The sequence below is a fragment of the Lontra canadensis genome, unplaced genomic scaffold, assembly GCF_010015895.1.
Source record: "Lontra canadensis isolate GAN:19392208 unplaced genomic scaffold, GSC_riverotter_1.0 scaffold30, whole genome shotgun sequence".
NCBI classification, from domain to species: domain Eukaryota; kingdom Metazoa; phylum Chordata; class Mammalia; order Carnivora; family Mustelidae; genus Lontra; species Lontra canadensis.
Window position 1 is genome coordinate 10,874,562 of NW_022631024.1, and position 27,422 is coordinate 10,901,983.

Below are 27,422 nucleotides of genomic sequence, written 5' to 3' on the forward strand. Positions count from 1 at the left end.
GCTTTGACCAAGATCGTCCCCGGCACATCCTTCCCACCTGCCTTGAAGTTCTGACAGCCCCGTGGAAGGTGTCATAATAAACGGTACTCCAGTGACCCGTTCCTCCCTGGGGGTCACCCTGGCCTGGAGAGGGGGACAGGATGCTGACGGGAGGGTGGGACAAGGGAAGGGGCCGCTTTGTCTTCGGGACTCAAGACAGCCCCAGTTTCATCAACAGGGTAGGTGCCGCCAACACTTACACTTACCAGCACCTACTGTGTGCCCGGCTGGTACTGAGCCCCCACCTGCCTTAGAGCTGTGGGTCCTCCCTCAGCCCCGTGACCACCGTCACCCCTTGGTGTACAGAGGAAGAAACGGAGGCTCAGAGAAGATCTCCCCAGGCGGTAGTATGGGGGCCAGGGGTGGCAGTCACCGTGAGGGGGAGTCCCCCAGGCAAGATTGCTCAGAGAAGGCACCGGGGTAGGGGGGAAGGCTCCAGGTGTGACGGGCCATGCTGCGGGGAGACCCCAGCTCACACTCTGGCTACAGGTGCAGGTCCTGCCACCACTGATTCCGTGGCCAGGGGCAAAATTCTGATTCTTCTGTGAGTCCGGGTCACTTCTTCGGTAGAGCTGGTTTCCGGGCCAAGGTGAGCAGCCTTAGGGCCTGGCACCGGGTGGTCCCTGAGGTGGAAGCCAGGCGAAGGAGGGGCCCAGGGACTGCGTACACTGTCCTGCTGACCTCAGGCTGGCCCAGATGCTGCCAGAGGATGTGGCACAGCCGGGGAGCATCAGAGCAGCCTCCCTGATGGAGGTGCACATGCGTGGAGGTGGAGCAGGGCTGCACGAGAAGCCCTGGGACCCAGCCAGGCCCAAGTCGCTCCCCACAGCCTTGTGTCGTTTCTACTCTGGGCACCACCTGGGCTGTCTGGGACAAAATCTACCCTGGTGGGCGGGGGGGTGCCCATAATGCAGAGACAGGGGTCTGGGTATTTCATTCCGGGGATGGAGGCTGTCGTAACTTCTGAAGCTTAGCTTAGGTCCCCAGACACCTGCCCATGCTGCCCCCAACTCTTATCTTAGCTGGCGAACCCCTCAACATCCCTCAAAACCCAGTTTGGATGACACCTCCCCCGAGAAGACTTCCTGTCGCCCCAGGGGAAGAATCAATTCCTTCCTCACCTTTGCTGGCTCTTAGTGGTGGGTCACACAGGATCACAAAATGACAGAAAACAGCCTCGCATGGGACTGGATGCTCCCCAGAGGCAGGAACCAGAGCATCTACTTCCCTTCTGAAGGTGCCAGGTGGGAAAGGGACACACTTTCTTTGCATGAAAGCCACTGCCAAGCTGTGTGCCTAGGGATACTTCTCCCTAGAGGGGGCGTCTTTTTTCTAATCGGCAGAGGCCTGAAGTAGACCGTGAGTGGCCCCGGCGTGAACTTGTCAGGTCGGGATGATGAAGGTGGCCGTGATGGCTCTGCCCCTTCTTGGTGTGTGATCTTGGACAGGCCACTTCACCCCCCACCCCCCCGGACCTCGGTTTCCTCATCTGTAATCCGGAGCTGCCACCTACCGAAGTGGCTTTGAAGAGCAGATGGGACAACAAAATGAGACAAAGCCGGTGAAGTCCTGAAGGCCATCTCAGAAGAGGCAGCTCGCCTCAGAAATCAGCCATGCTCACTGCTGCCTCCTAGTGGTGGGCGAGGCAAGAGAACCAGGAAGAAGTCCCAGGCCCAGGGCCGCCAGAGGGGCTGAGAGGAAAGGTCCGGTCCTCTGAAGTCAGAAGGACCCAGGTTTGCATCTGTCCCTGCAGATTCCTGACTGAGGGGCACCTGCCTAGTCCCTCTCCTAATTCATAGCCCCTGCCTGACTGGGCTACTGCAGGGACAGAGAGATGAGGGGATGGCACACAGTAGGTGCTCATGAAATGACCGCTCCCTTCTTCCCAAGATGGCGGTTGAGATGCACGGCCGGGCTAGAACTCTGGCCGAGGCCCAGGAAGACCCAAGCCTCTCCCAGGCCTCCTGGGTATGGCAAGATCCCAGGGATGACATGGGGCCCAGAGGCTCCCCAACGGTGCCTGGTGTTTTGAACCAAAGCTTATCTGACCGTCGTGCCCATCCCGGTCAGAGCACTGCCCTGCCCCAGACCACCAAAACCCACCTTGGAGGCTCTGCTTTGGCCCCAGAATGTAAACAGGCAAAGGGAGCTGGAAATTAATTGCAAAATTTATTCCAGGGCAGCAAGGGCTGGGGAGATTCTTAAGGGCACTTCTCATTTTGGGGCTGTGGGTCTCTGGCCTTGGCAGGGGTACATGTTTCAGTGGGCAGGGGCGGGGACAGAGACAGGGTGGTGAGAGGCAAGGGGGGCATGGATGCCCAGTCACCTCCAGCTGGGCAGGCTCAACACAAGCTGCAGTGGCAACGTGGAAGCAGGAAAGACGGCGGACACCCAGCCCGGGGACCAAGGAGAGCCAAGGCCTCCCCTAGCGCCTGGCCCTGGAGAGTGTCCTTCAGGACACAGGGCAGGAGGAGGCTAGGGAGCGGAGACCCAGCTTCAAAGGTTTGCAGCAAGGGATCCAATGGGACGGGGCCAATGCAGAAGGGGCTTATCAACAGTGTCCCCCATCTGGAGACCCATACACCCTCCTCAAGTTCACCCGTATTCCCACACACACACAGACTCCGAGCCCCGACAGGCCATCCTGCTGTTCATCAAAGGAGGGGCAAGCAACAGCTCCTCTCCCGACCGAAACATCCAGCACTACCCACGGGGTCCTTGGCACGCGGTGTTTGGAGAGGAACCACAGGCTGTACTTGGGGCTAATCCTCAAGTCCCCGCCTCAGTCCTCAAATCCGTTCCCTGCCCCACCCCCCACTACATAACCACCTTTCCAAGAGTATCTAGATTACTAGATTAAAAAACAAAACCCCCAAACCCACAAACCTCTTGACTACAGCCTTTGCAGACACATACTAGCCTGGGCTGGCCAACTATGGGTGGGGCTAGAATGTTCTAGCTCCCTGGCGAGAGAGGGATAGAAACTTCTCCTTCAGTGGGAGAGGGATGGAGAGAGCTGATTGCGGAGAAATTCTTTTCAGATAGCATGTCACAGTTCTCCCCTGCACGAGTCAGACGGGGTGGAAGGGCTGGGGAGGCTTGGTCCTAACCCGCCCCCGAGTGTCCTCTAGGCCCCATAGTGCCTGACCAACTTCGCCAACTCAGTGACTCCTCGTTGACAGAACAGAGGGCTGCCCTCCTGGTCTCTGGGAGGGAGTTCTGGAGACCCTCTCTTCTCCTCCACTTGGTGCCCCCTCAACGTCCCTCTGCTTCTGTTTCCCGGAGAGGGGAAAGGGACAACTTGGGACCCAAGGGACATGGACGCCCACCAGGGAATCCCGAGTCTCCTCCCCAGATCTGTGCGTCCAGACTCCAGGACAGACAGGGGAGCAAGGGGAGGGTGAGAGGGTGGTTAGCAGCCGCCTTCTCGGGGGCCCTCCGAGCGGGGGCCACCCTACCTCCACCAGACCCCGTCCCCCCTCACCCACCTTCCAAAACACGGGGCTGCCGAGAGCGCAGGGGCAGGGGCGTGCAGGGTGGGGCTCTTGGGCCGGCAGAATAAACTCAGTCCCCTGGAGGGCCTGGGGGGGGCGGCTGCGGCTGCGGCCCCGCCCACCTGCCCGGCCCCGCCCCGGCCCCGCCCAGCCCAGGCTCAGGTCTGCTTGGCCTGCAGCATCTCGATGAGCAGGTTGTTACGCGGCATCTCGTTGCCCAGGTGCTTGTGGTACAGGTACTCCTTGGCCTGCATGCTCAGCGCCCGCACCTCCACCAGGCACAGCAGCAGCTGCTGGAACTTGTCCCCGCAGTGCGGGTAGTGGCACAGGGTGTAATCGAGCAAGGCGGCGTTGGCCTTCTCCTGAGCGTCCTTCACCAGGCTGTGGTTATTCAGGAATTTCACATCTGCAAAGGGAGGGGCTCCGTCACCATCAGCAGCCCACCGCATCAGCCGCCGTCACTGGCAACGCCAACGCCAACACCCCCTAGAAGCACCAAAGACACGGGCGCCACTACCGTCAGAGACGCGACCAGGCCTCCCGTCGCCACCACAGCGCCACCTCAGCGGTGGAGGAGCACAGCCCCCAGCATCCATCGCCGGTATCGACAGCCCCGCGTCCCTCCCAAATGTGGCCACGGCCGCCATCCCCCCAACCACCACAGCCGTTCCTGTCACCACCGTCAGCAGCTGTCACCAACACTGCCCTCTCTGCAGTTATCCCAAACATGGCCACTGCCACCATCACTCCCCCAACCACGATCACCTGCCACCATCATGACTGTCACCGTCACCCTCCCACTGGTCAGGATGAACACCTCCATTGTCTCCAAAACCATCCCCACCTCACCAGCTGTCTCCCTGCGCGTGTGACAGGTGACAACAGTACCTACTTCACAGAACTGTCGGGAGAATTCAGGGACATGCTCGGTGGGAAGTGCTTGGAGAACAGTGTCGGGCACGTAAGAACACGTATGTGGTGACATACTTGAACACAAGTATTGTCACCACTGTAACCCCTACTCTCACCCCACCATGATCAACACCAACCCCAGCCTGACGGTCAGAACCATCGTGGGGCGCCTGGATGGGGCAGTTGGTTAAGCGTCTGACTCTTGATCTCGGCTCAGGTCTTGATCTCAGTGTCATGAGTTCAAGCCCCACGTGAGGCTCCATGCCAGGTATGGAAACTACTTTAAACAAACAAAACAAAAAACCATCCTGTTGCATCATCCCCCCATCACCGTCAGTGGACAGGCCCAATTCTAGACAGCGACAGGCACTCCTCTTGTCTACCGATCAAGAGCCTCCAGGACCATAAGGAGATTCTCTCATGGGGCCGTGGGGGGATGTGGATGCTCACGGCAACTGCATTTATGGGGGGGGCACCCAGGGGAGTACCGCATGGGAGACACGAGCAACGGAGCAGACCTAACACAGAGCAAACGGGCAGATCTTTAAAAGCATAAAGCTACGTGGAAAAAAACAGAAAAGGAAGGACCAGAGTTCAATCTACAAGGCAAAGCCGTCTACATAAATTAAAAATGCTTGCACAGAAGCCTGCACATTATGTAAGAACAGGGACAGACAAGGAATCCAAATTAAACATGAAGGCGTGGCTGCCTGTGGGAGAGGCAAGAGCTGTCCGCTCTCCATGGACTGGTGATTGCTTGTGCCAGGGACAGAGGAGTGTGACCAGTGCCTCCTGCACATCCAGGAGAGGTGCAGTGAAGACACGAAAAATAAATGTATTTGGAGAGAGGCGATTGGGGCTCAAGACCCAGTCCCACCAGTTAGGAGCCGTGGCATTGTGCCCTGTCCCCTCCTGGCCCGCAAGGCCTCCTTCCTCTGTGAACGGGGCACACCCACCTTGCGCAGGTGCCTAGGCCCCCGGGCACCCAGAGAGGGTCAGTTTGTCACTCAAGTCCTCATCATGGCTTGGTGGGTGTCTCTCAGCTCCTGGGCCGCACCCCCAGCTGGTGCCTCGCCTGGCAACTGAGGTTTAGCAGGAATCTACGGGACCTGTCCCCCAGCCCCAAATCCGGTCCGGCCTGGCCTGTGAGTCGGCCTCCAGTGTTTCAGGCAGTGTCATCCGTCCACTTCCCTTCTGCCCCATCCCCATCAGCTCCATGGCTGTGGGGGAGTCTGGAGCCCAGCATGTGCAGCCCTTGGCCCTTCTAATCCCGCTTAACACCCACTGCGCCAGGAGGGCTCGATGCTCCTGGCAACCCTGATCCCCAGCCGCCCCCGGTACGCCTGCTGAGGGTTGTGTTGTCCAAAGTTGGATTTAGGGAAACCTGAGCTGGGCCCAAGGCGTATGGCAGGATCTGGCCCCCGTCCTCCACCCCCACCCCTGGCTGCCTCACCTCCCTGCAGTGAGCCAGGGTCACTTTCTCCCCTGGGCCCATCTCCAACCTGCGGTGTCCCGGGGCCCAGAGCTGGGCACACAGATCAGGCCCGGTTCCCATTTTGCAGGTGACAAACAGCTCAAGGGAAGGGCCTTGCCCAAGGTCCTTTCTAATTGGTGCCAATTAGAAAGAAGTTTCCCCTTGTCCACAGAGACAGTATGGCAAGGGACTCACAAGCAGGATATCAGCCCCTATTCATCCCCTGCCTAGGGGCCCTTGTGCAGTGAACAACATGTTCAACTGTGCATTGCAGCCCTGCTCCTTAGCCTGAACTACTCCAGACACACTCAAAGGTCATGGGAAGCCCCCACCCTCTATGAAGCCGGCCTCCTAAGCACAAGAGGTGGCTACTGGCCCATCCCTGTCCCAACCTGTTTTCATCCCATAGAGTCCTGTCTACCTTCACCTCCCACCGTCACCTCACCTCACTGCTCCTTCACCCCCCACCCCCCACCCCTAGCCCAGGCTGGCCAATTCTCCTGATACCGCCTTCTGACCATATGCAATAGGAGGCTGAGGGTCCAGAGAAGGGTAGGGACCAGCTCAAGGCCACACAGCAGTAAGGGGGCCCAGAGGAAACAGCGGGGGGGGGGTTAGGAGGATGGGCTGGGATGTTGCAGTAGAGGCAGGAGTGGGAGGAGGCTGGGAGGACCAGAGCCTCGGCTTTACCAGGATTTACTGTTCCCCACAGGGACAATGGGGTGGAACGCAGGGGGTGGTGCAGACAAGGACAGCGCTCAGGGACAGCCCTCACTCTTAACTGTTCTCTGGACCTCTCAGCTCTCTGCAGCCTCGAGACCCCCACCGCACCCATGCGGTGGGCTACTGGGCTGGGGAAAGGAAGCCATCACCAGTTAAGCCCCAGTAACCACCCTGCAGTGTAGGTGCACCCAGGTTCCCGGGCACCCGCAGGGCATCGTGCTCTAGCTCAGTTAATCCCCAAAGACACCCAGGCAGGCAGAAAAGGGCTTTCCCCAGGCAGGCAGAAAAGGGCTTCCCCCAGGCGCAGGGACCGTGGGGTATGCCTGGGACACCAAGGAAATGCCAGAGTCTGGACACAAAGCCAGGTCTCCTGGCTCCAAAGCCTGGTGGGTAAGTGCAGGCAGCGTCAGGCTTGGACATCAGTTCCCGAGAGATGGGACATGAAAACTTTACGTTTCGTCCAATCCAGGAGTCCTGTCCAAGGGCCTCCACCCCCAGGATCCTAGGTTTCCCAGGCTACTGTGGACTCCAGACTCCCCTTCCTCCTCACCCTAGAGGAGACCACTGTCAAGTCATGCCCCCTCTCCCACCTCCCCACACCCCCCTCTAAGGGACAGTCGTGAAGATTCTGTGGAATAATGGGTGTGACAGCCAACATCCCACTGAACGCCACGCCCTTCTTCCACTAGATAGGGGGGAGCAGGAGTCGCACAGACCTGGAGGTGCCCCCTTAGTATGTCAGGGGTTCAAATCCCAGCTCTATCACCAACTGGGTGACCTTGGGCAAGGCCCTTCCCTTGAGCTGTTTGTCACCTGCAAAATGGGAACAGGGCCTGATCTGTGTGCCCAGCTCTGGGCCCCGGGACACCGCAGGTTGGAGATGGGCCCAGGGGAGAAAAACCTGCTGTGTTCCCCCCTACCCCAAGCCTGCTTAGCCCCAGCAGTCCTGGAGGTGGGAGGCGGGAGGGGGCTGGGAGATAGCACCCCCACCTCGGAGAGCAGCCTGCTAGCGCTGTGGAGCTGGGGGCCCCCAGGTTCTCAGAAAAGCCCCCTTTTCACGGTTTAATTGAATATTTGAATAATCCTTTCATTCCAGCGAGGCATAAAGAATGTTGTCCCAATAGCGGTGACTCAGGCAGGCGCCCCCGCGCACAATGGCCCCTCGAGTGGGGCTGCTATTCAGGCCGCCTTTTGTTGGCGCGGAGCAGTGGGTAAATTGCAAACGCTTAAGGGAATGCTGCGGCGGCCGCCTCAATGGGAGTCAGGAAATCGAATGTTAGGTCAATCCATTAAGCTTCGATTAAGTCCTCTGCGGAACAATGCCAGCCGGGCCCATCTTCATAAACACCGCGATTGCCAGGAGAGAGGCACTAATTTTAATTAAACCTCCTTACCTGCCTCCACGCCTGCAGGGAGAAGGCTATTTAGACGCCAAATGGCACCCTTCTGCGGAGGCAGGCAGGAAGGAGGCACTGAGGGGGCTGCAGGCGATGGGGAGGGGAGGTGGGGGGACAGTCGTCACAAGGGACAGGGCTGCCCAGCCCAGGGAGGCACTGCCCCAAGGGTGATGTCCAGCATGCCAGGTGGCAGTCTAAGAGCAAGTGGCCATCCCTCTCTGGGCTCCAGGTCCCTTAGGGACTTACGCCTGGGGCCTGGGACCATGGGAGAGCCACCCCCACTCCACCTTCCAAACTCTGGGCAGATCTTCCCTCTCATCTTCCCCAAACTTGTCCACTTCACTCCAGCCCCAGGTCTAGCCTCTTGCAGGGCTCTGGGCTGCCAACTGCCAACCTTCTTCCCTGCAGCAGCTGGAAGGACCTTGCTAAAATGCAAATGCGATCATGTTACTCCAGCTGAAAAGCCTTCCCAAGGGAAGGGTCAAGGTCCTTGGCCTGACATTCAAAGCCTTGCACAGCTCAAGTCCCTGCCCGCCTCCCCAGCCCCCGCTCCACCCCTTCCCTGCCCCACACCACAGCAGACCTCCCGGATTCCCCATCTCTTTGCGCACGCTTTTGTGGCCGCTTGCTTTGTTTCACCTAGAACACTCCTACTCATACTGCAAGGCCCAGCTCAGAGGTCCCTCCTCCAAGAAGTCTTCCTTGATATCTTAAGTGTGGGGTGGTTTCTTCTTTTTGGCCCAACCCTGATCACACTGGCCTGCTCAGGATCCTCCTGGAACCTGGAACTTATCAGCCGATAGCCCCGCAGCTCAGCTGGCCTCCTCTCTTACTGTTCTCCCAGGAGCTCAGGCAGGTGCAGGTACCCGGGCCTCCTCCTCCTCCCCCCGCCCCCAGATTCAGCCTCATTATAGTTTCTGACCTGCTGGGCTGGGCGTTCCCCCACCCACCTCAGCCAGACCTGCATCCCTGTGATGGGGCACTGTGCCAGACAGCACGCAATGAAGATGGAGACTGATTTGATCAGTCATTCACTTCATTCATTCGTTTCTTCCTTTGCTCACTGCTGGTAATGATGGTGAGGAGGAAAACAGCACCAGTGCACATTCCAAGCGCCCAAGCGATGCACTGAGCACTTTGGGGGAATTCCCTCATGAAATCCTCATAGCAAATTAAGGATTATCAGGATGGTCATCTTACAGATGGGAAAATAGAGGCTCAGAGAAGAGAGTGACTTGCTCAAGGGCACACAGCCAGAGAGAGAGTTCAGATTTAGAATCCAGGTGGTCCGTCCCTGGTTCCCATTCTTAAGCACTGTTCCACTGTGCCTCACATGTGTGAACACACACACACACACACACACACACACACTCTCGCTCCTGTATCCAGCCCCTCCAGCCTATGCCAGGCAAGCCTTGGAGAGTGTCCCTGTCTCTTAGGCCCCACTCTGGCAAGCAAGAGGAAGACTAGCAAGAAGGAGGGGCCAGCACTCTGGCTTCGGAGTTTGGCCACTCACCTGGACCCTGGGAAGAGGGCTGGGCTGGGCTCTGCTAGCCTTATCCACCCCCCACCTCCCATAAAAGGAGAAGTCCTGGATTTATCACCTGGCTGAGGCCAGAGCTGCACTGGGCCTGGTAGTCCCAGCCCCCGAGGCTTTATTGGAAGAGGGGCAGGGGCTACAGGGGTGTGCCTTGGGCTCTGGGGGTCTAGAAAGCCAAAGCAGGGCAGCAGCTCACAGGGAGGCCTGGCCAAGAAGGCTAGTGGCTGGCAGCCCACCTTCCACCCACCCCACCTCTGGACCTCCCTGGAGGCCTCCTGATTAGTGTCAGGTCAAGAAAGCAGCCCGACCGCCACAGATCCCACACTTCAATTCTATGTGCACTCCACATCCTTCCTGTCTCCAAATCTCCCGTCACTCCCCAATTACATACAGATTCTTTCTACGACGGGACACGGAAAAAGCCACCATCCCATGAAAGTTCATAGTTTGCTCATGTGTGAAAACAGTGATACAACCGCAAAGGCACAAACACGCACATGCCTCCTGGAGTCTCCACACCCCCAACCACACGCCAACATGCTTGGCAGCTCACAGAGACACGGCTCGGAGGCGGGTCTCGCTGGAGGGAAGAGAGGGCCTCCCCCAGCTGAAGACAGCCTGGCCCGGGCCCCAGAGGCCCCTCCACGGGCTCCAGGCCACAGCTCCTAATTGGCTGCCCAAGATTCTGTCCCCAGCCAGCACCATGGTTGTCCCCTAACAAGCCCTGTAGCCTTGCACGGAAACCCTCCAACTATCGCAGTAGTGGGGAGAGGAGACCGGCCCAGGAACCATAATCAACACTCCCTTAATACCCGCTCAGCCCACCCAGCTCACCCCAGTCTTAGGCAGGCGCTCCCTGGCCTGACCCGGGCTAGGATGTCAATTACCACAAAGATGACATCTGGATTCTGCCGCTTGCCCAAGTGACACGGCAGTCATGGCCCTCCATTCTGACCTTCCATCCAGTCTACACCTCTGCTGAAAGCCTGATCCCTCTGGCAAACTCCTACTCATCTCCTAAGGCCCTGCTCAGATGTCCCTCTTCCAGGAAGCCTTCTAGGCAGAGCCCTTGTTCCCCACTCCGAGTTCCCCATCTCTGTCCCTGCCCGGGCAGCACGAGCCGGAGGCCTCTACTGGACTGGGAGCCACCTGAGAGCAAGGACACGTCCGCGTTCACAGCCCTGCTGAAGCCGGGGAAGGCCCGGATGGCTTGCTAGGGGAGGGAGGACAGGAGGCCAGCCTGAAGAGAGCCCCGAGCAGGGTGGAGGCTGGAGCGGCACTGGCTGGGCAGGTCAGGAGGTGATGAGACGGAGACCCCCGCCTGACTCAGGGCTCGGGGCTGCTGGGCTGGGCTCACCCTCTGCCACTTCCCTGCTTTACGTTCCTCCTCAGCCCTATCACGGTCTTCCCGGCTGTACATTTCACTGACCATTTCACTGCTGTCTGTAGCTTACTAACTGGATTATGCTTATCGTCTCTCCCCGGATAGGGCTGGCTCAGCGACAATAGGAACAGGGAGACACCCTGTGTCCCCGGTGCCTTGCAGAGTGCCCATCCATGCTCAGCACGTTTATAGAACGAATGTATGAGCGAATGAATGAGTGAGGAGCCCAGAGCCGGAATCTGGCCCCCCCCCCCCCGCCCTAGAGCAGGGAACCTGGAGAACAGGGACCCCAGGATGGGAGCCAGGGAACAGAGCCTCCCCAACGCACACAGGCCTTTTACTGGAGGCGACCTGGGCACTTCTCTGGTGCTTCCAGCCAGGAATTTACCGAATTCTCCGGAGTCCTTCCCCACAGAGGGCCAATCTTAGACCGGGTCTTGGTCGGCCCTACTTCCAAACAGAGAAACTGAGGCCCAGGGAGGAATCAACCTCCATTCTAATAGCCGGGCCCCGGGCCAGGTCCCTTCAGGCCCTGACTCACCACCGGAGGGGACCCGGCGCGCCGCGGAAGCCCCCTCGGGGGCGGAGCCTCACGGAGCTGGGCGGGGGGGCGGGGCCTCCAACCTCGCCCCCTCCCCACCTCAGGTCGCCCTCCCGCCGCCGCAGGCGGGCAGGCGCACTCACCGAGGCTGAAGAGGATGAGGAATTTGAGGCAGACGAACTCCTGGCGGTCGAGCTGCAGCGAGTGCAGCTGCAGGACCAGCTCCTGCGCCCGCAGGACCAGGCTGTGCAGCAGGGACCCCGCCTGGGCGGCCACCGTGCTCAGCTCCACCTGCGCGGGCGGAGGGCAGGGTCAGGGTCGGGGGACACAGGGCGGCGGGCAGGGGGCGCGGCTGGCAGGGGAGGGGAGGCCCGGAAGGAGGCTGGGGAGGGTGGCCCCGTCCCTGGAGCTGAGGGGGTGGGGGCCGCTCCCCGCGCCCCAGAGACCCTCCAGCCCCACCACGTGGCCCCGCCTCCCCAGGGCTCCTCACTGCCGGGCGAGCTGAGGGCCCCACGGCCCAGAGCCATCCCCGGGGTCCCTCACGCTCGGAGAGCTGCCGCCGACCCCCGTGGCTTTTGTGTTTCCTGTGGTGTCTGCGGCAGACACCGCTCGCCCTGGGTGCGGGGACAGGGTGGGAGCTGGTCCTCCCGGATCCCCGTTTGCCCGGCCACAGCCTCGGCTACCGCCACGGACTGCCCGGGCCCCCACGCCCACTCGCGGCCGCTCAGACTGGGGACGTGGTCACACCTCAGCTCACGTTCACACACACTCCTGGGCACACTTGCAGGGCGGTCCAGCCATTTCAGGAAGTGAACGCACACACATACACACAGGCGGTTGTATGGTCACCTCACAAGGTAAGGGGACAGACACGCACCCGTGTATGAGTTTCCACATGTGGTGACAGGCAGATCTCAACGACCACGGGCTTACGTGTATGGAGATATGGCCTCAGAGACCTGGCCTGCATGTTGACGTCGGCCAACAAACATGCTCACACCTCAGACTCTCCTGTCTGCACTCCCGGGGGGCCTCCAAGCCATAGCCTCGGGACCAGCATTCCCTGGCCCTGGAGGCCCTGAGACACCCCCAGTGAGAGCAGAGCATGAGGACCGGCGGCCTGGGTTGGAGATACGGGATGGGGAGCAGGGCCTCCACCTCCAAACCCCACCCCGGAGTGCCTGTCAACCGCTCTTCTTCAGGTCTCCCCCTTGGGAGTGATGCTACCCCCACCAGCCTAGACCTTGGCATCAGCCTCTCTTCTTTCTCTCCCTCCTTCCCTCCATCTCTCCTATACTTCCTCCTGCCCAGGAGGGGTCTTCCTCCTTGAACTGCCCCCTCCCGGGTCCCCAGCATTACTCAAAGACCTCAACTTCCTTACTCCCCATCTCTCCCCCTCAAATACAACCTGGATGAGCCCTTCCTCACTTAAAACTCTCCTGTTGCTCCCTGCTTGATCTCAGGAGGTCCCAGCTCCTATGCTAGGGCCCGTATTTCCCTGCTCAGGGCGGGGTGGGGAGCCCTAACTCCTTCACCCATTCCTTCATCCACCCAGGATTTAGGGCCTGCCCCCAGCCTTACCGCTTGCCTCACAGGGCTCCTGGTCCTCTAAACCCACCTACTAGCACCCACATATAGGCAGCGTCTGGTAACTCAGAGGTTCTAAACATCCCCCTGTGTGCCTTTGTCCATGCTGTCCCCTCTGCTGTGACGGGGGTGGGACTGGCCCCCACCACCCTTTACAACCTGACCAACCCCTACGTGTTCTTTCAAGACCCAGGGCCACCTTCACCTCCTCCAAGAGCCTCCCTGACCCTCCCCACATCCCTGAGCTGCTTCCTCAGGGCTGGAACCTGTCGAGGTCAGGGCCAGGGCTGGTCAGAGGGAGGTGGGGCATGAACTTGGGGAAAGGGCTGACATTGGGGGTGCCCAGGGCCAGCCCTGGAGAGGCCTAGGACCTCTTCTGGGCTCAGAATTCTGGAAGCATCCTTCAGAGCATGGCACAGGACATAGTAGGGTCTGGTCACCTCCTGCCCGGTCACCAGCAGGATGCTGCCCTCCTTGCCGTGTTGGATCTGGCGGTAGATGTGGTCGAATACCAGCAGCTCGCTCCAGCAGTTCTGCAGCAGCGTCATCTGGTCGGCTACCTGCAGGGAAGAGGCACGTGTGGGGCTGCGGTCCAGCCAGGTTCGGCCGGGGACCTTCCTCCCATCCCTGCCTCTCCCAGCCCACGATGCAGAGGCTCACCTGGACATGTGACCTAGGCAAGCTGCTTCCCCTCTCTGTGCCCTTTTTGCTTATCTGCCTGCTTCATCAAAGGGTAGCAGGGATCAAGCAAAAAAAAAAAGCCACTGGCGGTGCTCAGAACTCCGATGGGGCCCCAGCTCTGCTCCTACAAGGAGTATGACCTTAAGCAAGTTCTATAGCCTTCTGAGCCTCGAGTCTCTCACCTGTGAAGTGGGCAAAGTATGGCACCCGGTGCGGGGTGTCCTTCCGCCCCAGAGGGTTAAGACATTCTAGCACCACAAGAGTGGACACTCGTGACCATGGTGAGCGGGACTCGGGACCGTGGGATGCCAGAGCCAGAAGGGCCCTCAGGCATCCTCTGGCCAAAACTTCTATTGTTTAGATGACAATCTGCTGCCCAGAGAAGGCAAGGGACTATCCTGGGATCACAAAGAGGTAAACCAAGGCCAGAGCCACGGCTGGCCTTCTCAGTCCACAACCCTCTACAGTGACAGATACCGCGCTCTCCTGGGTGCTGCGAAGTGCCCGGGGCACAGGGGCCCACAGGTCACCCTGGGGAAACACGCTACAGATGCCAGCCCCTCCCAGCCCACGCGGCTCATTCGCCGGCCACCATCTGCCCAGCTGGTACTTTCTGGGCACCTTCCTGGGCCCTGCCCCGTCATGAGAGCCAACTCTGACAGCTACTAGTCTCCGTGCTACAGATCCATGCCCCTAGGAGGCTGGGACAGTCCCTAACCCCAGTCTAAGGAGAGAAGACACCCCAAGGAGTCAAGTAACTTGCCCGAGGTCACACTGCCCCGTCTGGTTCCAGATCCGCGCTCTGAACTGCCTGGGATGGAAGAGGACCCAGCCCGGCCACCCAGGAGTTCACGGCTCACTCGTTCCGTCCCCCACGAAGCTCCCCTCAATCCCTTCTCCTCCCACGGTGCCCTCACCATCCTTTGGCTGTGGCACCTGCCACATCTGATGACTCCAGTTCACGCCTCTGCCTCCCCTAACACCTGTGGGGTCTGGGAAGGTCTGGGAAGGCAGGGCTGGTGTCCAGCTCGTCGCTGGGCTCCCGGAGGAGGAGTCAGTGAGCAACTGATGAACGCGTATGTGCTCCCAAGATAGGCACAGGGAGCAGAGAGGGGCTGCCCCCAACCCTGGGGGGCCAGAGGGATCCAGGCAGCCTCTGGCCTGAGGGGAACTAGCAACGCCCAGTGACCAGCTCTCTCTTCTTGGGGACTGAAGCCCCCTCCTCCCCTCGGTTCCCCTCTCCCCTGGGGGCAGCCTGGGGCCCATCCTCAGGCGGATGGAGGCAGAGAACAAGTGCACAGAGAACGAGTGAGCAGCTGGTCAGGCTTCCTTCGGGCCTCGCCTGCCCGCCTTCCCACGGGCCCACCGTGGCTGAGAACAAGAGGGAGGGCCTGTCTCTGTCCTGCTCTGAGTCACCAGCCCCCCATCTTCCCTTGCTCACCTCGTCTCTGTGTCAAGAACCTGTACACCTCTCCCCTCCCCTCCTAGCAGAAAGTGCTTCCTAGAGCCCAGCTATGGTCAGAGCAAGAAGCCCGGCTGGGGCCCTAGGCTCAGCCGCAAGGAGTCCTGGATTGAAGGGGCCAGGAGAGAGGAAGACCTGGGCAAGGGTGAATCACAGAGACATCTCTCCTATCTCTCCTCAGGAAGTGGCCAATCCCAGAGAACCACAGGCAGGAGGCCTCCCCACCAGTTTCCAATGAGGAAGGCAAGGCTCGGGGAGTGCCTGTGACCGGGCCCACTCTCAGCATGCCTGCCCTGGCTTCCTCACCCCTCCTGTCATGTTACAGATGAGGAAACGGCCCAGGAAGTCCTGAGGCCCGCATGGAAGGCTCCTGCTAGGAGTCAGTGGCCTACCCTGGGCAACCCAGATAGAGGCAGAGAGTGGGGGGCTGGGCTCTGCTCACCCCTCACTGGGGCCCTTGGGCCTGGCTTAAAGGAATAGGGGGGTGGGGAGGTGGAAGAGAGAGATAAAGGGGAGAATTAGGAGATAAGCAGGCTGAGCTTCGGGCAGAAAGCAAGAGGGGTCACAGTGACCCGGCTGGCCAAGCCCTGGGAACAGACTCTGTACCCAGACCTCAGACCCCAGGAGTGGGGGCAGCCCTGCCCACGGGGCTGATAGGGGCGACAGGGCGGCCAGATGCCATATTGGCCGAGCCACAGCGCCCTGTCCCTCTGTTCGAGCCCCCACTCAGCCACATATCCTCCTCTGCCCTGATTTTCTGTTCTGAGGAACTAGAAAAACAAATGCTCCCTCTTTTGGTTAGAGAAGACGTGTGAGCCCAGGGGCCTCTGTTGTGAAGGGCTCTGTGGCCCCGTGGCAGGCTCTCCTGCAGATCCTGCCCCCGCTGACATGGCCATCTACCCCTGGCCAAACGGACTTGTCACTTGCTCCTCCTCTAGATGGACAGATGGACACATACCAAATTCTCAAACACTGCCCACACACTGCCCACACACAGATGAGCATGCACGCGCGTACACACACACACACACACACACACCTCTTTTTATTTCAAAGAAAACCAGAAGGCCCTCGCTGCAGGCCCCTCTCCATAGGAAAGCAGGTGGCTAAGAGCCTCACTTAACCAAAGAGGCTGGTTTTCACCTTGCTTCGCTTTCTCCCTAAGCAAAGGTTCCTCCTCTGCCCTCGGACCTCCCTGGCACCCGGGGAACAAGGACGTTTGCCAGCGGCCTGGCCCTGGGGTCCCTCGCCGGCCTGGTCTGTCTGCTCAGCCTCCCAGCCGCCCACCCCTCCCGCCAGTCTGCCATAAATCCTCCCGGAGCCTTGACGCTTCGCAGCCTGCCCTGGAGAAGGGGTATTTATGGGTGCCGAGCTGACCTCCCTCCCAGCAGGGTCCCCCCTGGAGCCCCCCGGGGTCTGATCTGTCTGGCAGCCGAAGGCCAGCGGGCTCTGTAACTCTCCGGTGACTGACATGCCGCGGGCCGGCCAGGGCGCGGTCCCGGCGGAGCGGTCGACCGGCCGTCGTTTGTCAGGCCGGGAGTGACAGAGTTACTGCTGTTTAAATGAAACCATCAATCTGAGCCGTTCTCTTGCCGATCGGGGGCCTCCCAGTTGGATGTTGAGGGTGAAGTGATGTCAAAATGGGTCATTAGGCACTCTCGGGGCTCACCTCCCCCTCCCTGACTCCTATGGGCCATCCTGCCTGCCTGCCCTTCCTGGGAACCGTCCCGAGAGGCTGACGGCTTAGGCGGACACATGGCCCTCCACCGAGCAGAGCAGCAGGGACAGGTGTTTCTGCCACCTTGCTGCCACACAGTGGCTTTCTAAGCCCAGGGCAAGGTGGCCTGGCCCGCGTCTGCTCCCGGGACATAGTGCCCAGGGGAGCGTGGGTAAAGCCTATGCTTTCGCACTCCTCCCGGCCACGCCTGAGCATCTCCTGCAAGTGCAGGTTACAGGGGCAGCAGCAGAGGGGACAGGAAGGACGGGATCCACCACTGCAACCTACCAAACTCTCCTGTGCGCTGGGCCCTGTGCGGGACCGCTGACCCATCCTGGCTCACTAAATCCTTGCAATAGCCCTACAAAGTAGAAGTTCTTTCAACTTCCCTTATCGTATAGCTAAGGAAACCGTGGGCCGAGGAGTAGTGCCTCGCCCACGGTCACGCCCGGGGTTAGGCAGCAGAGCCGATGGAGCTGGGACTTGAACACAGGCTGCTCTGATCCTGGTCTTTGTTATGAACTTCTCTGCCGTGGTCAGCGCCAACACACCTCGATTGCGTGAGATGAAAAACAGGCAGAGGGACATCTAAGCTGGGAGAGGGGATGGAGGAAGAGAACCCCAAGAGGGCATCCAGGCTCCCGGCATCCCTGGCAGCTCAGCAAGGACCCCAGGCCCTCCCCAGGCAGAGAGATGTCATCAGCATCACAGGGGGCTGGGTGGCCTCTGGGGAGAGCTCAGTCTCCATGGTAGGACCCGTCCCTGTCCCAGGATGTGGGGCCTGTGCCAGCCCTGGCTCCTGGTCCAAGCTCTGCTTCTGACCCTGCCAACCTCTCTGGACACAGAGGACCACCTGAAACTCCCTGACACATGACACCTTTTCACATTTCTAGGTCTTTCCCTATGCTGTTCCCCCTTCCTGGGATGTCCTTAACCTTCTCAGACTGCTTTCTGGAAAGGCAGAGATCAAAGAACACCCTGATTTCCTTAGATAGAGCCTTTTGCCCTGCTGCTGGGCCCCACTACCCCCCTTCCATCGCTCCCAGAGCCCTGGATGGCCTGTGTCGGAACCATCTTCATGCCCGTCTGTCTCCTGCAAAAGCCTGGCTGCCTCGTGGGTCCAATTCATTTCAAGGTGCCCACTGCCCAGCCCACGTGCCCCACTCTCAGAGCTAGAGAGCTCCCCACTCTGTCTCCTAAGATGTGTTCTGCGGGAGGTAGTAGGGGGGTGAATGGCCACCCAAGAGGGAGAACAGGGTCATTCAGCCCCACTCCCACTTTTCTGCTTCCCCACCTCTGGCTTTGCAAACAGACACCAGCCAGGCTCGCTGGACCAGTAGGAAAGAAGTTCCACGTGGCTAACGAAGAGGCCCACTATGGGCTGGGCTGGTACTTATCTGCAAGGTTCCTTTACAGAAGATGGTGACCATGGTTCATATTCCTGGGCTCGATTCAGAGATTCTGGGAAGGGGAAGCAGGAAGGTTTGGACCACAGAGAAGCCAGAAGCAGGAAAAAACACTCAGCAAAGCTGGGACAAAAGCCCTTCCCATCCTGCGTGAAAAACCCCAAGAGACTAGGAAGGCGGCCAGAGGAAGTGCCCTGCCCCTGGATCCAGGGTTCTGGAAAGCCAGGAATGCTCTCCTCCTCCTCCCCTCTGCACAGGGGGCTCATGGGAAGTCTGGAGAGGAAGCAGGCAACCAACGCAAGGGTCCTGGGATCCTCATCCCCAACCAGGGCCTCCAGCCAGGAGTGAAAGGCAGATGGGATTGCTCAAGGTCCCGCCTCTTGTCCCATCCATGAGGTTGGCCTAGAGTGGGGACAAGGGTGAGAAGTCCCACCCTGCGGCAGAGGGAGGGCACATCCCCAGCTCCTCCACTGTGGAAGCAGGAATCATCACCACCAATTCCAGGCCCCCAACCCCATGATGCCTCAAGGGCTTACAGGCCCAACCTCCTATTTTATCCCGCCTGTGGCCAGCCCAGGCAGGCAGTGCCCCCGGCCCATCCGGCCACATGCCCCTGGAGGAAGCCCAGGCGTCAGCATTGACAATGCTGCTCAAGGCTGCAGTGGCCCCAGCAGGGAGGGCAGTGGGCCTTGCTGTTTACACCCAGCCCGGGAACAGCCAGGGAGGCCGGCCCGGGAAAACCACACACCAATCATCCCGGACTAAAGATGGTCTGTCCCCGGCCAGCGAGAAGGGCCTTGCCTGGGCTTGAGCGGCCTCAGAGGTTGGCAGAGCACCCTGTTCACAGGGAGCCAGGGCCCCAGAGGGGCAGCTCCCAGGCCTTGGGCCCTTTAAACTGCCAGGCAGAAGGGCTGGGAACCTCTTCCCTATCTGGCCTCAGTTCTTCCCGCTGCTTTCTTGCTTACTTTCGCCGTAGGTACTTCAACCCAGGGGAAGGGAAGACCGGGCTCCTTTGGCAAGATCGGTGACAGGACTCACAAGCCCGACCTAGCCCCCACTGCACACACAGATCCTCGAGACCAGCCATCATGAACAAGAGACGCAGGGACAGCAGGAACTTTCACCTTAGCTGGGAAGGAGAACGTCCACAAGCATTCCAAACTCTGAGATACGAAGACCCCCACCTATGATATTTGAGGCTGGCAGGGATTGGCGGCCTCTCCAAACGGGAGGACAGGATCACTTGTGTCCTCTTCTCGACACTGGGCTGGAGCCAGAGACAGCTTCCAAAGGACTCAGCTAGTCCTTTGGGGGAGCTCAGGGTTTCAGAGGAAGAGAGATAAATGCCTACAGAGATCCTGACCAGAAGAGAATGGAACAGAGACCTAGAGGCCCAGAGAAACAGAGATGCAGAGAGACAGCACATCAGGGAGAGAAGGATAACAGAAAGAGATAGAGGCAGAGACAAAGCAGCAGAGTCTGTGACAAATAGAGACTCAAGATACAGAGAAAGAAAGAGAGCAGGAGGGGTGAGGGAGAGGGGGGGGAAGAGCAGGGAAGGCTGTGATGGGCCAGAAACACTCCTCAGTGTCCCCAAGAAACCTCCCTGTGCCCAGATGCTGCCTGAAGCCAGTGGGCAGGACAGCTCCATCCAGAGGTTAATTGGGACGGAGGCTCGGGTGCCAGGAGGACACCCCAGACCCAGCGGCCAGCCAGGCGGGAGGAGGGACTCACCTCCAGCTCCTTGAAGACCATGCACCTGCGTGCCCAGTCCACGATGGAGATGAAGGTCTGGTCAGCCATCCTGCACAGAAGGCTGAAGGGCGCAGGCTGGTCAGGGCGGCCTTTGGCCGGTTCCTGCAGGCAGCCCACAATTCGAGCCCGCACCTGGTCCTCTTCTGGCTCTAGCTGCAGCAGCTGTAGGATGAGCTCTGGCACACCAGGCCCTCCGGAGAAGGGCTCTGGGTAGCCATAGGGTGGCCCAGGTTGCGGGGGACTGGCATAGGGCTCTGGGTACTCAGACTTGATGGCACGGCCAGGGAAGGTGGGATAGAGGTAGCCGGCCAGTGGCCCGTGGGCACCGGGCATGGCCATGGGCAGTGCTGGAGCCCCAAAGTCGCCCAGTGGCCCAGCAGGTGGACCAGAGGCCAGGCCCTTGGGCTCAGGCGCGTGCAGGCCAGGGGGCAGCATGTAGTCCGGCGGCGGAGGGGGCGGGGGAGGCACCCCCATCGGGGGTCCTGTCTCCAGCTTGAAGCCATTGGCTCGAATCTGTGCCTTCTTCTGCTGCTTCAGGGCACGGTCTCGTTTGTACATGGGCCCAAACTTGTTCCGGCCACCCCGCATTCGGTCAGCACGCACAGCTGCGGGCGGAAGGAGAGCGTTGGTCTCAGCCCCTCCAAGCCACCTACCATAAGGCCACACTCACAGATCTTTCCCAAATTGCGTCACTTCCCCCGCTCAGTACCTTCCCGTGGCTCCCACTGCCCACAGAGGATGTCCATCTCCGTAGCCTGGCATTTGAGACCCTGTTGGCCCTCCCGGATCACCCTTTCCAAGACCCCGTGTTCTTTCCCCACCGAGTTATCTCTCCGCTCCTCTGGCTTGCATGCGTCCTTCTTCCTCCACCCACCCCCCCCCCCCCGCCGTCATATTCTTTCTGCCTCAAACCCTTTCCTTCTCTCATGCCTGCCAAACATCCAGCCCTAGGGTCACCACCTCCAGAAGTGTTCCTGGATTCATCTAGGCACACTCCACTGTCCTTGCCCCAGATGTCCTGCCTCTTGTCCACTGTCATCCTGTTGAGTGGTATCATGCCATGTGACCCAGGCTGAGAGTTTCTGGGGACTCAGCAATGGGTTCAGGTGCCTAGTACAAGGCCAAGCAGGGAGATGGCGGCAGGCAACAGGCCCCGGTCAGCCTTCCTCACAGCCTCCCTCCAGTGCCCAGGGTCCAGCTGCTTGCTTCTTGACCGACTGCCCGACTCTGTCAAGCCCCTACTGCAAAATGACTCGGGCGTCCCCCAGTGCCTTCAGATATGACGCTGAGTTTAGGGCTGGCCAGGGTTCCCAGCTGGAAGAAGGGACCTCCCTGGCTCACCAGATGTCCCACCGCCTGGCCAAGAATGTGTCCCCAGCCGGACCCAACAGGTGCATCTCTGCAGCTGGAGTGTGGCCCCAGGCCCTGCTCAGACAGGACCCCAGCCTGAGTTCTAGGAAAAGGGACAGAGCAGGAGGGAGAGGGTGGTGCCCAGGAGGGAAGTGTCTCCGAGGTCCATTCAGCCCATCTTCCTGCCGCAGAGGTGAAGAGCCCCGGCTCTGCTCCCTCGGCTGCCTCCGGAGTGTAGCTGCTCCTTGCACACAGCTAGCTCCCCTGGCCTGGGAGGACCCAGAGCTGGGGATATTGGGACATTCCCCTCTCATCTGCGAGTCCTTCCTCTAGGTGGCAGAACTTGTGGTCAGCGGCTCCCAGAGCCACTAGGGACCTTCTACATTGTTTGAAAACTTGAGCCAATAGCGGCCTGCTCAGCGCACAGCCCGGCGAGGCCAGCAGGGCGGACTCCTGGGACTGTCCACCCTCAGAAAGTTTGAGGTTTTCCTGCTGAAACGTTTTCCCTCCCCTGCGGATGGAGGGGGTGGGAGGGATGGGCCTGGGTCCTCTGGGACCCGTTGTTCCCCTTCCCTCATCTTCTCAGGGTCCTCCCGAGAACATGGTGGAAGGACTTTCACCCACTAAGTGATCGACCTGAGCGAACTTTTGGACAGACAAACATTTGGGTGGGCTGGATGAATGAAGGCTGTGATGATGGACAGATAATAATATAAATAATGATAATAATAATAATAATAGCAGTTGCTCTATACTAGCCTTTCATACAATTCCCTCACACTGACTCAAGAAGGACCTAACTACTGTTAGGTCCACTTTTCAGATGGGGAATCTGCAGCTCAGAGAGGTTAAGGAAGTTGCCCAGGATCAATCATCCTGTGCGTGGTGGCCCTGGGACTTGAACTCTGTCTGGTTAAGGTATTAAACACCCTGGCTCCCGTGGCTGTTGGGTGTCAGTGGGGATGTCCTAGGTCTCCTTGCAGAGGGAGGAGGTCAGCCGGGCTCTGCCCGGAGCTGCACACCTTCTCAGAGGCTGGAGAGACGGTCCTCTCCCTGGGGTTCCCTTGCGGATGCCTCTGGACCCAAGCCCGCGGAGCCTGCACGCATCCCCTCGCCAGACAGAGCCATTCCTTACCCCTCCGCGCGGAGAGCTGGCCTCACCCCACGTGCGGGGCCCACGGGTGGCCCCAGAAACTTTAAGAAGGCCACGGGTGCCCTCCTCGCACCCCTTCCACCACCCGCAACCCCCCCCCCAGCCGGGCTGTCAGAGGTCAGCGGTCCCAGCCGCCGCGCCGCGCGCCCACCTTCCAGGCGCATCCCCACCGTCAGGCACTTCTGGAAGCGGCAGAAGGGACAGCGCTTGCGCTGCGTCTTGTCGATCTTGCAGCTCTGGCTCTCGGTGCACGTGTAGTGCTTGTTGTTCTGCACCGTGCGCTTGAAGAAGCCCTAGGGGAGAGCGGAGTCCGCGCGGGAGGCCAGCAGGCCCGGAGTCCCCCTCCCCGGGCCCGTCCCCGCGTCCCGGCCGCCCGCGCTGCCCCCGAGCGTCCAGCCCGCCGCCCGCCGCCCCCTCACCTTGCAGCTCTCGCATGTGAGCAGCCCGTAGTGGTAGCCGGACACCTTGTCCCCACACACGGGGCACAGCTCATCCAGGTCCTCATCGTACGAATAGTCCATGCCCGCGGCGTCCGCCTGCGGAGGGAGGAGAGGGTCACCGCGAGTGGTGGCGCGGCAGACCCGGGGCCGGCGGGGTCGGTGCCCCCACGCCGCTGCCCCCCGTCACCGCGCCCCGAGCGAGGCCGCCCATTCGAGCGCCCCGAGCAGCCCGTCCTGGGATGCGGCCGCTGCGGCCCGCGCCTCGGCCCTCACCGGCCCTGTCCCCTGCTCCTGCTCCTGCTCCTGCTCCCGCTCCGCGCGCCCCCCGCCCCCGCCCGCGGGCTCCCCCGGCGTGGTTTGCGGCGCGCCCGTTCCGGGACCCTCGGTTCGGTGCGCTCGGGTCTGGATTCGTTCGTCTGAGAACAAAACCCCGATTCTGAGAAAACGAGATGGGCTCGGCCGCGGGGGAGACACCGGCGAGCCCGGCCGGAGTGGGGCCTCGAGTGTTCTGCGGATCGGACAGGGACGAAGGAGACAGAGACAGAGTTCGGGTGAGACAGAGAGAGATGGCCGGAGCGAGAGCGAGAGACACCGACCGACGCCGCCTAACGGAGCGAGCGCCCTGGGGCGACAGAGACAACGAAAATCGGAGGCTGACAGAGACACACGGATGCCGGGCAGAGAAAACCCGGGGGGAGACGAGACAGAGAGACAAGGAGGTGGAGAACGAGAGAGAGAGAGAGATCAGAGACGCCGAGAGGCAGAGGCCCAGGAGAAAACCTGAGAAGGAGACGCGGAGCCAGAGACACAGCGGTAGACGAGAGACAGCCCGAGACACGGAGAGGCGAGAGAAAGCCGGGAGGGAGTAAGGCAGAGAGGGGGACAGAGACACTGGGGGAAAACCTGGAGAGACGGAGGCGCCCAGCAAGGGGGCCGGGGCCGGGGAGACGCGCGGGAAGCGGCCGGACCCGTGCGCCCGAGCTCCGAGGCGCGGCCCCGCAGGGCCGGACCCCGCCGGGGACTCGCGCCGAGGGAGGCGGAGAACGACGGCGCCCGGGACCGGGAGCCCGAAAGCGCCGAGCCGCCGGGGCCCCCGGGCTGTGGGAGACAAAGCCCGCGGTAGCGACGGCAACGGGAGGCGCAGCCTGTGCCACCGAGACCGAGACGTCGGGCGGAGGGCGGGCGCAGCCGAGACGCCGGCTGTGGAGCCGCAGGCCGGGCGCGAGGCGCGGAAACCTCGGGCGGAGACCCCCGCGGGCCCCGGGGAGCCGAGCCCGAGGCGGGGGAGCGACCTCGGGCGAAGAGCCGAAGTCCCAAGGAGGGAAGCGCGCAGAGCCGGGGCCCAGGAAGAGAGAAGGGGCGCGACGGCGGCCGCGGCCCGCCCGGCGCCCACCTGGCGGCTCCTGCGAGCAGCAGCGCCCCGCGTCCCGCCCGCGCGGAGCCCCGCACCTCCTGGCCGCGCCGCCGCCGGCGATGAGCCGCACCCGGGCGCAGCGCCGCCTGCCCGCGATGACGGCCGATCGGGCCGGGGGCGGAGAGGCGGGGGCGCGGGGCCTCGGAGTCCCCCCACCCCCCAGCCTCTCCACCCCCCGCCGCCTCCAGGGCCGCACCAAGGCGCACCTGGGACCCGGGCCCCTCCGCCTCCAATGCGCGCTGCGCGAACCCGCCTCGCCCCGGCCAGGGGCCGGCCCCTCTATATCAGCGCGTGCGGTATCCGGGGGCGGAGGCCCGGCCCGCGCCCTCCCCCGCCACCTAGCCTGGCTAGCGCCTTTACCCTACCCTCTCCGTCCCCCATCCCCAGGCCGGGAGCCTCGGAATCCCGGCAGGTGCTGGGCGCCTGGAAGCCTCCAGCCTCCCAGGAGGCGAGCCCCTGTTTGCTAATCCAGCTTAGTCGTGGCAAGGGCCACGCTGGGGGCGCTGGTCGTTTTGCAGCGTGGAAGTGGGTAAGGGCGAACGTGGGGGTACATGGCCAAGGCACGGGTTCAAGGCTAGAAACCGGGTTCGAGCCCTGGCCCTGCCGTATTCCCTCACTGGAGACAAGCAAATTTACACACACACACACACACACACACACACACACACACACACACCCTCAGTTTGTTTATCTGCGAAGTGGTAATGATGACTGGATTTCCTTAAGAGTGGGCGTGCGGATGAACCGAAAAAGTGTTGACAAAACCCGCGCCTTAACACTGTGAAGCCGTCAGTAGTACCCAGCTGGGAGACCTGGGGCAAACCGTTTCTCCAACGGAGACCTCAGTTTGCTGGGCCGGAAATGGGAATCCTCCGAGGACTGGCGAGGACCCGAAGCCACCAAGGGCGCGGGAGCTAGGAGAACAGAGGGACCTCTGCCCCCTTTCCGTTCTGAGGCCTTCTCCAGGCTGAGGGAGGGGGAAGGGAGCGTCCGGCATCCCAAAGGGGTCCCCCCCCGCCCGCCGGCTGGGCTACACTGAGCAATTGTTCTGGGTACGAAAATGCTACCTGATCACTCTCCTTTTTCAGATGAAAAAATTTGAGACCAGAGAAAGGGGCCTGCCCCCGCCCGCTCCGCGGAGAAGTGTATTGAGATCAGCAAGGCCAAAAAGCCACGATCTTCAAGCGGACGGAGGGGGGTGGGGGTGACCACAGTTAGGCACCCGCAGCGACGCGCGGATCTGAAGGCTCTGGCCCTTGGCCCTGGCCAACTTCGCCTGGGCCCCCGACCGGAGCCTCCCCCGCCCCAGGAGCCTCCCCCGCCACCCGGCTAGGGCTGGAGCTGGCACCTTGGTCCTGCCCGCCATGGCTGGAGAACCGGGGCAGACCATTCCTCCTATCTTTCACCCGCGGGGAAGAAAGGACGGAGTAGGCAGCCGACTTGCTGTGCAAGCTCTGCCAGGTCACTTTGCTTCTCTGAGCCTCAGTTTCTTGGCATGTAAAATGGAAAAGTCCAGCCCTACGGAAGGGGTCCTGCAGTCTCTGTGAGATGCCATAGATGAAACTTGGTGAGAACAGAAAGAGAGCTGAGCCTGAGTTTAGCTGCAGACGCCCCCTATGGAACCCCCCCAGAAACATGGGCATCTGCAGGAGCTGGAGGTGGGGAACTAGTGCCTCTGAACACCTCTCCTTCCGGGAGGGGCCTCAGAAGAGGGAAATCAGGAGGGGCACCACCTCTGTAGGGGATTGATGGGGATTGAGGGTGAGGGCTGGGGTCTACTGGACATTGCTGAAGAACTCGGGCAATGTAAGCACAAGTCTGGGCTGGGGACCCAGGCGGTCTATGGAGCTGGGCCCCTCTCCCTCCACCTCTCTCTACCCTGTTTCTCTCCAGAGGCTACACTCTCCTAGGTTGGGAGCCTTGGGCTTGACCCGGGCTCCACTGCACCCTCGTCCACCTACCCAGGGAAGGAAACCTTGATCTGCACCAGCCACAGAGCAAGGACTGACAGAAGGACATTGGAGACAGACACACAAATCCATACAAATCCACAGAGACAACACAGATACACAGGCAGGGAGACCCAGAGACCCAAAGACAGGCCCAGAGACCACGGGCACATTCCCGGACTGCTAGGCTGCCAGCACAGCCCTATGGACACTCGGCCGCTAGTAGACCGCGGGACACCACAGACCCCCATGGGGCCTGTCCCCATAGGCCTAGTTCCTCCCATCAGCTGCCCAGGGAAGAAGAGGGGGAAGCATGATGGGAGGGCAGGTTGGGAGTAATCTCTGGCCCCTTCCCTGCCCAGAGCCGCGGGCACCAGTCACCCAGCCGAGCAGGCAGTGGCTGGCCCAGGCCGCAGGGAGGCACTGAGGAGGGAGGCTGGCCATTAGAGGCCTGGGCCCAGGCCCTCACTTACGGAGCGGAAGGACAGCTCTCACGCCGGATGAGGGTGGACAGTGGGCACCAGGGGTCCGAGGGAAGGCTCCGGCAGCCCAGGTGGGGCAGTGGTGACCGTGGGCACACGGGAACTCCTTCACGCCACGGCGGGCGGCAGGCGGACAGTAGGCTGGCCCTGTCCGTCCGTCCTCCTCCTCCCCGCCCTGGCGGGGGGGGGGCACCGGAGGCCCAATTGGTCTCTGCCCCCACGTGACTCTGCAGGCCTCTCTCCTTCTTTGTTGGTGTTTCTCTTCATTTAGGTCGATTTTTTTTTCTTCTCCTAAAAGAAAAAAAAAAAAATACCCCTATCTATCTGGGGGCCGCGATGGGGGTGGAGGCCAAGGCACTCTGGAGGCCTTGGCCAGCTGGCTGTTCCAGGCCGCTGTGGGAGCCCAGAGGCAGGGACCCCATGTAGGCGGTTAGGCAGCCCCGCTTGTTAGTGACTGGGTGGGAGTGGGGCCTGATTTATGGGCGGCTCCCCCACCAGGCCTGCAGCCTGGCCTCTCTCCCC

The 27,422-nt window shown here is 61.1% G+C and overlaps 1 protein-coding gene across 2 annotated transcripts; it reads right to left on the minus strand.

The window, feature by feature from the left end:
- Positions 1 to 3,223: 3,223 nt before the first annotated feature.
- On the minus strand, positions 3,224 to 27,069 carry NR5A1 (nuclear receptor subfamily 5 group A member 1). Of its 2 annotated transcripts, none has more exons than XM_032866373.1 (7): positions 26,892 to 27,069; positions 23,035 to 23,151; positions 22,767 to 22,908; positions 20,092 to 20,717; positions 13,532 to 13,651; positions 11,648 to 11,795; positions 3,224 to 3,939 (listed from the first exon to the last, which is right to left on the minus strand). In XM_032866373.1, the coding sequence occupies exons 2-7, from the start codon at positions 23,134 to 23,136 to the stop codon at positions 3,692 to 3,694; spliced, it is 1,386 nt and encodes a 461-aa protein (XP_032722264.1). In that variant the 5' UTR covers positions 23,137 to 23,151; positions 26,892 to 27,069; the 3' UTR covers positions 3,224 to 3,691. The 2 variants fall into 2 exon arrangements, with proteins under 2 accessions (XP_032722264.1, XP_032722265.1); XM_032866374.1 differs by lacking the exon at positions 26,892 to 27,069 and adding an exon at positions 24,676 to 24,708.
- Between the last annotated feature and the right edge of the window lie 353 nt (positions 27,070 to 27,422).

Excerpts from the sequence above, each read along its gene's own strand:
- NR5A1 (XM_032866373.1), bottom strand. The coding sequence starts at position 23,136 with ATGGACTATTCGTACGATGAGGACCTGGATGAGCTGTGCCCCGTGTGT. Across the intron at positions 20,718-22,766 it reads GGTGGGGATGCGCCTGGAAG|CTGTGCGTGCTGACCGAATG; the intron begins GTGGGCGCGCGG and ends TTCCGCCCGCAG. Across the intron at positions 13,652-20,091 it reads TGGTCTTCAAGGAGCTGGAG|GTAGCCGACCAGATGACGCT; the intron begins GTGAGTCCCTCC and ends TCTTCCCTGCAG.